This window comes from Morone saxatilis, unplaced genomic scaffold (assembly GCF_004916995.1).
Source record: "Morone saxatilis isolate NCDOM2014 unplaced genomic scaffold, NCSU_SB_2.0 Contig12, whole genome shotgun sequence".
Classification (NCBI taxonomy): Eukaryota; Metazoa; Chordata; class Actinopteri; family Moronidae; genus Morone; species Morone saxatilis.
In genome coordinates, this window is record NW_023339674.1 from 17,893,239 (window position 1) to 17,905,998 (window position 12,760).

The 12,760-nt window shown below is 40.8% G+C and overlaps 1 protein-coding gene across 1 annotated transcript in view; it reads left to right on the forward strand.

Annotated features, from left to right (window-relative positions):
- The window catches only part of LOC118322084 (phospholipid-transporting ATPase IK-like), a 13,709-nt gene extending 1,754 nt beyond the window's left edge, over positions 1–11,955 (forward strand). Inside the window, exons 4-24 of the mRNA XM_035653667.1 lie at positions 420–518; positions 1,147–1,208; positions 1,953–2,025; positions 2,307–2,377; positions 3,189–3,280; positions 3,425–3,583; positions 4,604–4,692; positions 4,782–4,975; positions 5,089–5,336; positions 6,316–6,347; positions 6,582–6,738; positions 7,100–7,288; positions 7,430–7,542; positions 8,967–9,134; positions 9,444–9,555; positions 9,680–9,755; positions 9,853–9,976; positions 10,770–10,956; positions 11,121–11,344; positions 11,430–11,513; positions 11,650–11,955. Coding sequence (XP_035509560.1) covers positions 420–518; positions 1,147–1,208; positions 1,953–2,025; positions 2,307–2,377; positions 3,189–3,280; positions 3,425–3,583; positions 4,604–4,692; positions 4,782–4,975; positions 5,089–5,336; positions 6,316–6,347; positions 6,582–6,738; positions 7,100–7,288; positions 7,430–7,542; positions 8,967–9,134; positions 9,444–9,555; positions 9,680–9,755; positions 9,853–9,976; positions 10,770–10,956; positions 11,121–11,344; positions 11,430–11,513; positions 11,650–11,934 — 2,838 coding nt within the window. The 3' untranslated portion in view covers positions 11,935–11,955. The remainder of the gene's footprint in view (positions 1–419; positions 519–1,146; positions 1,209–1,952; positions 2,026–2,306; positions 2,378–3,188; positions 3,281–3,424; positions 3,584–4,603; positions 4,693–4,781; positions 4,976–5,088; positions 5,337–6,315; positions 6,348–6,581; positions 6,739–7,099; positions 7,289–7,429; positions 7,543–8,966; positions 9,135–9,443; positions 9,556–9,679; positions 9,756–9,852; positions 9,977–10,769; positions 10,957–11,120; positions 11,345–11,429; positions 11,514–11,649) is intronic.
- The last annotated feature ends 805 nt before the right edge of the window (positions 11,956–12,760 follow it).

Consider the following 12,760-nt stretch of genomic DNA (forward strand, 5'->3'; position numbering starts at 1 on the left):
GTACATTCTTCAGTCAGATTTTCTCAGCTTTAGTCTTTCCTGTACCATGTTTACAATACCCAAAGTGGCGTAGCTGAGGAACAAAATATGATTTTCTTTGTCACAGTGTGTTTAGATAATGACTATAAATATTCATTTTGTATTGTATGCAAATCAGGGTGGATGAGCAAAAGTTGCCTAGTGACACACCTTACATAAACTCAGTTGCCAACTTATAAATTCCTGTTCTACAGTATCTGGTTTTGTCTAGTCTAATCTTGTTTGCATTTTCCAGAGCTTTTAATTTTTCTTTAGCATAGTTATTACTTCTGGAAGCAATTTGTGTGTGCATATTGTTTAGATAGTATGTGTGACTGTTTCCTTTTCTTTTTGTGTTTATCCATGCTTCTTGTGTACCCATGCTTGCATATGGTCTCCAGTGTGTCCCTGTCATCTCATCTATACCCTGGTACATCACCATCATCCCGCTGCTCTCCGTACTCTCTATGAGAGGGCTGAAAGACCTTGCCAATGACTTGGTGAGACCACCAATCACTCTGTAGTCCCCCCACCTCTTTCAACCTGAGGAGAGAGTGGGGGGTGAATATCCCTTAGCAATGAATTCACCCACTTACATACAAATGCATGAGCTTAAACACAAATATACAGCCGGGCTCACACATGCATTTATGCGCCCGACACTTAAGCATGCACAGACTCTTTTCTCTCCTTCATTGTCCTCATTGACTCCTTGTCCTCTCTTCACTGACAAAACCAGTCATCCCAGTAGCATTAATTTTCTCTCCCATCATTAAAGCTTTTCCTTTTAAATGCAGGCGTGATGTTTTGCATGGAGAATTCTCTGGTTAAGTGCATCACTGAGTTACGGTCGTTAACAGCTCTGGGTGAAACGCTTGCTTGACCCCTCTCTATTGACTAATCATTTAGTGGAGGGTATAAATCTCCCAGCTGGTGTCACTGTAGAGCCCCGTAATGGCGTTTCTCCTTTCTCCTTTCTCCTGTTCAACCTTTCATGGCCACCCTCACTCTCTCTCACACGCTTCTTGTCCATCACTCTTTTTTTCCATCCTTGTCACACTTCTCAAATCTGTCTTTTTCTCCTTTCTCGTTCTCTTTTTCGGTCTCTCTCCATCATCTCTGGTCCAGACGAGGAGACGCAGTGACACTGAGATTAACTCCCGACCCTGTGACGTACTCCTCTCCCAGAGGTGAGGACAAAGACTGGCTGATTCTCTCAGGACTCAGTTCTAGTTCCAGGTTGAAACAGCCCTCTAATGAAGCTCTAATGAAGTGTGAATGAGTGAATCCCTAGATGGTCCCTTTAAGCATTAGAGCAGGGAAAAAACAGAGCATTTTCCACGCCTGTCAAAAGATGAGAACTATGACCAACCCCTTGATGACATCTTCTCCTGTATTTGTTTCAGTCTGTTTCTGAGTATGTGATTTCAGATAATATCCTTTCTCTTGTGGACTAATAGTGTACTTAATAAATAACCCTACCCCTCCAAAGTGAAGGAACTGCATTAGAAATGCCATAAAAAAATTAATGGTGCTTTGTTTTTTAGCACTAATGGATATAATTTTAGTTAATGGCCCGCCCAGACATGAACCTGAACATATCATGATTCAAATTGTAGGTCTGTACTTTCTTGTTCTTGATGAAAACAAATATTTTACAGCATTAGATAACATTGATAACATAGATGTGGTTCTATGTTTTAAATGCCTCAATTTGGGAAATTTCAGTCCTATATTTTAAAATTTGATAGTGGATTTTGTTTACATTTGGATAACTGATTGTGAATATGAAATCCGTTAACACATTACTTTTGATCTAAAACAAGTTTTGCATGTATGGTAGCATTGCACGTAAATAATATGAAATTTCAGCATACGAAAACCATTGATTATTTCTCTCTATATGCTGCCTCCTTGTCTGTCCTCTGTCTCAGTTTCAGCACAATGCAGTGGAAGGATCTGTTTGTGGGAGATGTGCTTCGGATCCACAAAGACCAAGTCATCCCTGTGAGATTTTCAATTTATAAAAAAGAAATTAACATTGGTATACAAAACGGTGTCTGATTAATTGTTGATGTCCAACTAAAATAAGATTGCATTAATTATGTATACTGCACTATGTATACTATAGACAAATGTTTTCATAAAGTGGAACATTTGAGCATAGCAACAGGCAGCAGCTCAGGTTAGAAATATTTGAATAAATGCTCTGTAGCTCTATTTGTATTTCCATTAACTTTCCACGGAGCCCTCTCTCCTTTAATTTTGTATTTTCTTTCTCTTCCCAGGCTGACATTCTCCTCCTGTGTAGTTCAGAGCCTCACAGTCTGTGTTATGTGGAGACAGCAGATATTGATGGGTAGGAAACATAGTCAATGTAATTGTGTGGAATAATTCTATGAAAATTAATCTTATAATCATCATATAAATAGTGATAATTAGACTAGTAATTGTAGTAGCGGTACATTTATGCAGTGTATTAAATAAGTAAAAACTATTTCTAAAACAAGAACAACATAAAAAATATGAAATTAGTGTAAGATATGTAAAAGTAAAAATAAAAGTACGAATAGGAAATTGATGAGAAGTTTTAAGATATGATTTTAAAGGTGGTATTGATTTTAGACACCCAAGCTCTTCAGGTACAGTAGTCTGTAGTTCTGTATCCATGGGGCCTTGACAGTTAAAACCTGGTCACCTTCAAAGGTCTAAAATCATTTATACGCTCTGGGACAGCCAGAAGGGCCCCGCCTGCATGTCTGAGGCTTTATGGCGGCTCATAAAAGGGTAGAAGGTGTACAATACCTTTCGGGTCAGATATGTGTAGTTGGGATCAGTGAAAGAGTCGTATCAGTTTGTGATTTTGCCTATTTGTTACTAGGTTTAAACACGGTAAGAACAAGTTACACCTTTTAATGAGTCTAATTGTTAGAGGAAAAAAGCTCAAATTTATTTCTCTGGACTAGCAAACAATATGGAAATCTCGTTAGTCTGAGAAATGAATCTTGCATAACTCTTTATAATGCACACCAGCTGCACACTGCCTTGACTTGATTATTATTTATTTCATTCGGCCACCAAGGCGCTCTGACTTATTATTATTTCTGATGAGTGGATCAACTGTTTTTGTTGATATAACTTGTAAGTGGTTTGGTCTTTTCTTTGTACAGAGAGACTAACCTCAAGTACCGGCAGGCGCTCAGTACTACACACAATGAGCTGACCTCTCACCCCTCAGAGGAAACGCTTGCTGCCTTTGATGGTGAATAAATGTTTTCTTTTAAGAATGTAAATTCAGATGTGCTCATTCTAAAAAAGACCAAAAATACAATACCAACAAGTAAACTTTTAACAGAACTGCACATTTTATCCTAAGTAAGAACAAGTGTATCCTTTTATGTTTCAGGTGTTGTACTATGCGAGGAGCCCAACAATCGTCTGTACACCTTCAGAGGCCAGCTGCACTGGAGAGGAGAGTGTCTCCTGCTGGACCACGAGCACATCCTCCTGAGGGGAACAGTCCTACGCAACACAGAGTTTGCCTACGGATTGACCATATATACTGGTACTTGTAGAAGAATTTATTCAGTTTAGACAAGGGGATGTCAACATTGATTTCTGTGGAATTTCTATGCCTGGGGGAAGTTAGTGAGATGATACCGTTTGTGTTCATAAAATAAGTGCTAGCTGCTGTCAAACTGGTCTGTTGGGTCAAAAAATGACACTGAAGCAAACAGGATGAAGAGAATCCCTCAAATAAGGCACAAAGCCCATAGAGTTGGATGATAAGAGATAAACCTATTGCTAAATGTTTTTGTGTCTACCTATCCTCATTTCACCTTCTACTATGGTCTTCACTTGTTTCAATGACAAATTTTATTATGTAGAATACATTATACTGCTAATTATGGACAGTACTTAACTCTTGCAGCTGTGTCTAAAATGTGGGTCTGTAAACGTCTGGCAGATTACAGGCTCCTCCTGTCTTTTAAGTGATCATTGATCGGATATTACTGGACCAGGCGGAGGTGTCATGGATCTCATTGTTATGACCCTTTCAGTTCTGGTAAAGCAGATCAATAGATCAAATTCTTCCAGAGATGGGTTTTATACCATTTATCAGAGGCTGTCTATTGGTGTGACCCCAGTTCAGCCCGATTATAACTCCAACCCTCCTGACACACATTTGACGCATCCTACTTTGAATTATGCATTATCAAGGTTGACATATTGTTGTAGTAAGACTAAGATACGGCACACATTCCCAGTATTTGTCATTTTCACACATGCAGCCCAAAGTCCTTCAGCAGTCTATGTGAGAATGAGACAACATCACTGGAAAACATAATGTGATACTTTATTGATCCCTGCAAGGGAAATTCTCTCTTCCCACTGACCTCTCGGCAGTGGGGTCAGACACCCCCGGAACTGGTAGAGATTCAGCATCTTGCTCAAGGGCACGTCAGCAGATACTCACTGACACAAGGGCTTGAACTTTCACCCTCTGGCTGCAGGATGGACTCCCAACTTTGCTTGGCCAGGCCGCCGCAGCAATAGCATTTAATAGTTGTCTGTTTTGTACCAGGCGCGGACACTAAGATCCTGAGGAACTGTGGGAAACTGAGAGTGAAGAGGACTCAAACAGAAAAAGTTTTCAACAGAGTGGTGATGGGGGTGAGTGGGTAAAGGGCAGGGGGATGAGAAGTGTGAGGCATCTCGTGGAGTTATTATAAACTTTGTGTGTCTATATTCTGGATCTCTAGATAGTCCTGTTCGTGCTACTGGCAGCTCTGCTCCTTGCCATCGGCAGCGGCGTGTTTTCGAGTTGGGTCATGAGCAACACAGGGGTTCTGTCTGCTCTGGTGGTAAACGGCAACCCCGCCTACACAGGGTTCCTCGTCTTCTGGAGCTACATCATCCTGCTCAGTCCGGCCATGCCTATAGCTCTCTACATCACGTTAGTTCCATCTACAACACTGCACTTATTTAAGGCAAGGCCAAAATACGCCTGTGTTTGTGTGTATCTACGGTCTTACTGTGTATTTGTCATTTATGTCTGTGTGTCCACAGGTTTGAGCTGATCCACACGGTTCAAAGCCTGTTTATTGGCTGGGATATAGAGATGTATTGGCAGCCGGCAGACAGACCGGCCCAGGCCAGGAATACCTCACTGAGTGAGGAGCTCGGCCAAGTGGGATACCTGCTGAGTGACAAAACTGGGACACTAACCCAGAACCGTCTGCTCTTCAGACAATGCTGCATAGCTGGGGAGATCTACGGTAACAATAAACTGAAACCATCTCATGATTTTCCACCTGGTGAACTAATTTTCTATATTAAAAAAAATGTCTTTAGGAAAACAACAACCAAATGCCAAATCCTTCTAACAGCTTTCAACACTGCGCGGGTAGATGGAAATTGATTTTGAACAACCTCCTCTCCTCCTCCTCCTCCTCCTCCTCTGTCCAGTCCAACAAATAAAATCGCCCTTTTTTTTTAATTTTACCTCAGGTTCCACTTTCAACAGGATGTACATCAATACAACATGACCTCAAAATGCATCTTTACAGGACTTTAAGCAATGTTATTTGTCATCTAGGTTAATATGTCAGGATGTAGTCTTGTTAACTATAAAGTTAAGATAAATATTATAATTATTTCTCTTCCTGTTTTGGTAAAATCTACCAAAACTACATCAACAGACCATTATTAATCAGGTGACCTTACACAATTCAGTAGAAAGAAGTGTTATAAACAGAAAGTATAAAATTGCTAGAAGAGAAAGACGTGTCACAAATGAGTCACTTGTTTGTCCGACAATTCAGCCTATGTCCAATAATGTTTGAAGTAACAGGATTGTTTCCTGTCAAATTAAGAAAGTAATTTGCTTCCTTAAATATTAATTTATGTAACAGAGTTTGATAATTACCAGAGAGCAAAGTTTCCTCGCTGGATTACAGAGGAACAAAGATCCCTCTGGGGAGGCGACCTCACATATACCTTGGAGGAGACAACAGGAGACACTTAACATGCTCATATCCAACAGCCACCAGTCTATCTACTAAATATTTAACACAAGGTCTGCCCACTGAAGACAAACTGTAATTGAAACCTTGTTAGAATCACATCAACCATATGTTGTATGTCTGAGCCACTTCCTGCTTCAGCCCACATCTGTTTTCTCTTTCTTTCATTCTAAATTTTACTTGTGCATATGGTATACAAATCATGTATTATACTTCAATTTCACATGCTTTTGAAAGTCATTAACTATAATATTTTTCTCTTCTTTTACAGGTGATGCATCAGTCCTGGCAGAGGACACAGAGGTACCTTATAATTACAATCAAATCTGCATCTTTGTACTGTGTTTGTTCTTTCTTTACCTCTTCATTGCATGTTTCTAACTTAATTCAAAGGTATTCTCTAATCTTCCTTCAGGGTTAATGTTTTCTTGCCTGTTTTTATGTCATAAGTTCTGCTGCCATCAACATTACACTCTGCTCCACCGTTGCAGCACTGTAAAATGTCTCAGTAACATCTTTTTCCCTGTATGTGTGCAGCCGATGGACTTAAGCTGGAATCCATTCTCCTGCGGTGGTCTTTTCATGTCGGCTACCAGCCTGGTGGAGAAGCTCAGAAGACAGCAGTGTCCACTCAGCAGACAGTTCCTCACAGCGCTGGCTTTATGTCACACTGTCATGGCAGAGTGGAAGGAAGGTTGTGTCTTTGTGTGTGTTTGTGTTGTATCTTTGTGAATCAGATCAAAGTAGTTCACAAGTTGTTAAACATCTGGTTGTACTTGAGAGAGCACTGATTTGTTTTGATGGAATCTCAATGGGGGATTTATATTTCCACTGTGTTTTTGTATTACACTGATTGGCCTGATGGGGGTGCTACAATTAAAAGTCAAATAATCTACATATGTAATTTCAGACATTACTCGTCTAATGTTGCTAAAACTTGAGAGGATGGTGCATCACTAGTCTGAGTCTGATATAAACATGTATAGATACAGTTTCCTAATTGGCACAATGAAGATTGTTTACCTCTACCTTGTGCGTTGACCGCATTCCTCCAGAGGCTCCCGTGTACCAGGCAGCGTCCCCAGATGAGGAAGCTCTAGTTGGTGCAGCCAGGGAGCTGGGCTGGGTCTTTCTTTCTAGAACAAGAGACTTTATCGTTGTCTCAGAGCTGGGCGTTACTCGCCAATATCAACTGCTGGCACTGCTGGACTTCACCAGCCAGAGAAGACGCATGTCTGTACTTGGTGAGAGTAGCCCTCTAAATACAGTTTTATAATCTCTTGTAATCTTTTGCACTTATCTCACCCTTTTTGCACTTTTGCCAAGTTCTCCTATGTCCGCTTCTTTTCTGGATGAATGATCCATACTGTTTTTTTTTCTTTCAGTGCGGGAGCCAGAGGGTGGGTTAAAGCTGTACTGTAAAGGGGCGGACATAGTGATCCTAGAGAGACTGCAGAAGGACTGTCCATATCAGGAAAGGATTGAAAGATCCTTGGAGGTGAACTGGAGTTTCTACTGAACCATTAGTATTTGCTGTTATTAAGCCTACTATTTACACAACACTCTGTTAGTGTCCCTTTGTTTCAATTTCTGTATGAGGCAGCACAAACTCAAGCATTGGTGATTTTTCTTGTTAACTTCAGTTCACTATTCCTTTGCTGTCTTTAGGGTTGTGATAAACTAACAAGACTAAGAGTCTACAGCCAAAGCATTGAACTAAATGCTAACATCAGCATGCTAACATGCTCACAATGACAATGCTGAACATGCTGATGTTAAGCAGGTATAATGTTTCCCATGTTCACCATCTTAGCTTAGTGTGTTAGCATGCTAACATTTGATAATTAGCACCAAGCACTAACAGCCGAGGGAATTTGAAAGAAAACCAAAGAATTGGACAGATTGAAATTCTCAGGGAGACATTGTGCTGAATTTCTTGGCAATCCATCAAGACATTTAACTCCAAACACAACTGTCAACCTCATGGTGGTGCTAGAGGTCAGGGCATACCCAAACTGAACCGGAAGCTGTTCTGATCCACCTTCTTGAAGACCATCCCAAAGCTCTTATTTCTGCTCCGAGGAGCCACAGACGAGGATACAAGAAAGCAGCCTTCATAAGTCTTTTCACGCTGACACACCCCCATTATCAGTTAATGATTAGAAGCTGCAGCTGATCAGACTCACACAACATCACAATGCTTATTATGGATACAATTAAAGTCAGAGAGGGTAGGAGAGTCTTTCTGTCAGCAAGAAACACTTTCCATTCATTTCCATTCAGTCACATATGAGGCTGTTAATTCCTGAGCGCCTGGTTTATGAGTTTCATAATTTAAATTTTTCCTGAAACATTTTGCCTAATAAATAATTTACAACGTTCAAAAGACACCACAATCATATTCTGGGTTATTCAATAATGATGTCATAATCTGAATATCGATAAATATAGCCTCAAATAATGAGCAAATATAAACTCATCAAATATAAAAATGGTTCATGTGTGTCTGAGCAGGACACAGTATGAATACAGAATGCAGGTTTTTATTTAGCCTGCTGCACATGTGTGCAGATTAGCTGCCGCTTTCATCAGAAACGGGAATCGCTTTAGAAGAAAGGACGTTTCATGTCTCTAAAAACATATTTCCTCGTTTCTTCTCTCCTTGCATGGTTTCCTTGAGAAAGATGTTAGCGAGTGAAACGTGGATGCAATTAAGAGACTTGAGATGCACCCCTTGATCAATGATAAATAGAGTTACAAAGAAAGGATGTGACCCGCCGATAAAGTCCTGCTGAGATATGCCTGTCAAGACTGAAGTGTTTATATCATGTTTTCTCTGTCACTTCTTCACTTCTGCCTGAATGATCACTCAGTAAATAATGTGCAGCCTTTCAAATAATGTGTTAACTTATCTTCCGTCAGTTGTTTGCCCAGGCCTGTCTGAGGACTCTGTGTGTTGCGGTTCGATCTGTTCCTGAGGCATCATGGGAGCAGTGGAGTAAAACTCTGGCCCAGTCTGCTGCCATGGCGACCTGTGACCGTGACGTATTGCTGGAAAAGTTATATGATCAGATGGAGAAAGACCTGCAGGTGGGCTCTTCCTCAATGTGATTTTTACATGTTTATTGCCAGTCCTTTATTTAAATTGGTATAGCTGACAATTGACACCTTATCACCAATACAGATAACCCTTTGGTTAGTGCTTAATAGTTATTGCCTTTTACTTTTCCCTAAATTAAGTTTCATATATGTGGAGCATAAAATAGTCCATTATGAAAAAAAAATTCAAGCAATTTTAAATCCTATACATATTTCCATGTTATGAAGTTAATCGTCACTCATATTGTCATTCATAAAGCCAATATTCTAAAAATAAAATTTGATTTTCATGTTCTGTAGCTCCTGGGGGTGACAGCAATAGAGGACCGGCTTCAGGAGGGCGTTCCTGAGACTATTGCTCTACTAAAACAGGCTGGGCTTAAAGTATGGGTACTAACAGGAGACAAAAAAGGTATTGTGACATACTGTACCAAGCGATGGGAACGGCACCATTTTAAATGCTGTATTGTTTCTACATGAAAACAAAGCCTCATTGTGTTCTTTCTTTCCTGCTCCCTCTTTCTCTGTCCTGGAAGAGACTGCAGTGAATATTGGATATTCTTGCAAACTATTGGATCCTGATACCAGATTACTGGAATGGCATGAGCTGAGGTTAGCAATGATACAAAATACACAAACACACACATGCACACGCACACCACCACACACACACACCATATCATTGATCTTTGTGTGTTTGCCCCTGCAGAGAGATACTCCAGTCCCCAGACCCAGGGGTCAGTTTCTTCAAGGCCAGACAGACAGAGCTGTGGGCTGTCGACAAAGGGAGGGATGGAGCAAAGACTGCTGTGGTCCTCACTGGACCTGAGCTGGTAAACTGGACAGACAGGAAATAGATTACTCATTTGGTTTTCAAATGGCCAAATATCTGTGGTCATATCGTTTGAACACGACTCTGTATCATGAAACACTGTATTGTTAATGTCAGAGAATGGGATAGGATAGTGGAAAGTGGAAATGTGAGGCTTTGACACTGTTTTTTTTTAAGCTGTAAAACATAACTCAGACAATAAAGTGGGATTGGCAACGAACTTGTTACAAACACCTCTAGTAGATGGAGCCACATTAGCTTTCATTTGGAGTCACGTTTGTGGCTACCTAAGTCCAATATTCACTCTTCTTTTAGCTCTAATTCTGGTCTCTACTAACCTTTAACTGCTCAACTATATTCAGCAGCTAGTCTTTAACTGTGTCTGTCTGCTGTTCGTGGCTGAACAAGTATTGTGCAGTGTGTTTTTGCTTCAGATGTGTTCTGCATCTGAAAATAATGCTGATGATAGTAGTGAGACTGAACCAAAACCGGGCTATAAAACCATAACAGTGGTTTGAAACACTCCGTCGATCAGGGCAACTACAGAGTCGGTTGATTGTCTGTGGGTTTGTCTCTACAAACAACCCCCTTCATATTACACTGAGTCATCTGACCCGTTAGTGTAAACATATTGATATGTCAGTTTTATAAATATATACTGGTAGAACTAAAATGCCTTAAAACAAGATTTGTTCTTTGAGATGTCAAAGCTGTCAGAAACTCAAAAGCAAAGGTCCATTAGAGACTAGGACCATTTTATATGAATATTGGTGTTTGATGCTGTTTTACTCCAGGCAGAGTTTGACCAGAGACCAGAATGGGGGGCCACGTTCATGAGCCTGGCAGAACAGTGTCAGTCGGTCCTATGCTGTCGTGTTACACCTGGACAGAAGGCTGACATTGTCACATTGGTCAGGAAACACACCAGCTCAGTCACCATGTCCATTGGGGACGGTGCCAATGACGTAAACATGATCAAGAGTAAGTCAGGTCAAATAAAAAGATGTTAGAATGTGTGTTCGTAGCTTTAAATTGTAGACAGACGCTGCCTATCAGTATAGTCTGTTTGTGTCCTCTTGTTTTTACATTTTCTTCCTCTATTTTGATCCATGTATTTTCTTACTGTTATCTTTCCCCAACACCAGCTGCTCATGTTGGTGTGGGAATAGCAGGAGTGGAGGGAGGTCAGGCAGTGCAGAATGCAGACTTTGCGCTGTCCCAGTTCAGATTTCTGCAGAGGCTGCTGCTGGTCCATGGGCGCTGGTCCTACAGGCGCATTTCCCTCTTCTTGCGTTACTTCCTGTTTAAGACCTGTGGTTTTGCACTAGTGCACATATGGTTTGGTATCTTCAACGGCTGCAGTGCTCAGGTTAGACGTGGATGAAATTCAATGACGACTTCATTAAGTGAGGAAAAATCCTGCATTTATTCCACTGTTTATTTCTCTCTTACAGTCTCTGTATGAGACTTGGTTCATCGCTCTCTACACTGTCTTCTACACAGCGACCCCAGTTATGCTTGTGGCCTTCTTTGAACAGGTGAGATGAATGTTTTTATGAACTCGAGAATCATATTTTGATATCAGATCATCAGCACTCACATCGGTTCATTTTCATAATAACATATTTGTTTAGTTTGAGTCATAATGCTTCACTCTGCCGCATTTTGTTTTAGGACGTGAGTGCAGAAAGCAGCCTGAAATGGCCGGAGCTGTACAAGTCTGGACAGAGACAGGAGCTCTCCAACCCTCTCATGCTGTCCTTGTCGCTCCTGTATGCTGTGTACGCATCGCTTGTTCTCTTCTTCATCCCGTTTGGAGTCTTCTACGACACAGCCGTTGACTACCAGACCATGGCAGTCACTGTCGCCATGGCAGCCACGTTCACTGCCACCATTGAGGTCAGGAACACACTTTTCATAAGTGAACTACAGAAACTTGCGGTCGCAAGTCAAACATAAATGTTATGAAAAGTTTATGTAATACAGCTCTATTCAAATCTTGTTTATTTAGAAATGATGGAAGCTGCTTTTACAAACTACAGATAGAGTAGCCAAGCATGAGGCAAATTATGATCATGATTATTATTATTCAATTGTTATTAATGATCAGTGGCTTAGTTAAAAAAATTTTCCTCTGATTGTTTCTGTTTGTCTTTTAGATTGTGCTGGTGACCAGATACTGGACAAAGTTCAATATAGCATCTGTGTGTGTGTCTGTGGTGCTTTTTTTCGTCTGTACCAGGATCACCCACAACCCCCGCCTGTTTCAGAAATCACCCCGAGACTATTTATTTCTTGGTACACTTACTCATCTCAGCGCTCGGCACTCTTTATTCATTCCTGTCACTTGAGTGATGTTGCTCCTGTCTGTGACCATTTCAACATCCATTTGATTCACATGGAGACATATTATATCAAACAACTGTAGACAAAAACATACAACCAAACATGCACAAGAACATTTCTGTTGATCTTATTATGTGTCACAAACCCCCGTGAACAGGTTTGATTGCTCTGCGTGTGTGTTTTCAATCAGGTGTTTCTGATAAGGCCTTCGTCGATCCAGTTGTGTGGCTCACAGCTCTGCTCGCTGCTTGGACGGCCGCTTTGCCCTCAATGACTGCTTTTGCTCTCAATGTCATCCTCACCGTCCATAACAAACACAAGGTGAGACATCTGCATGAAAAAAGAAAATATCATTGACACAGTAAGCAAAAGAGGTGGAGTATCAATTTACAAAGGAATAGTTCAAAAATAAAAATGTTGCACTCCCCTGGATGTTAGT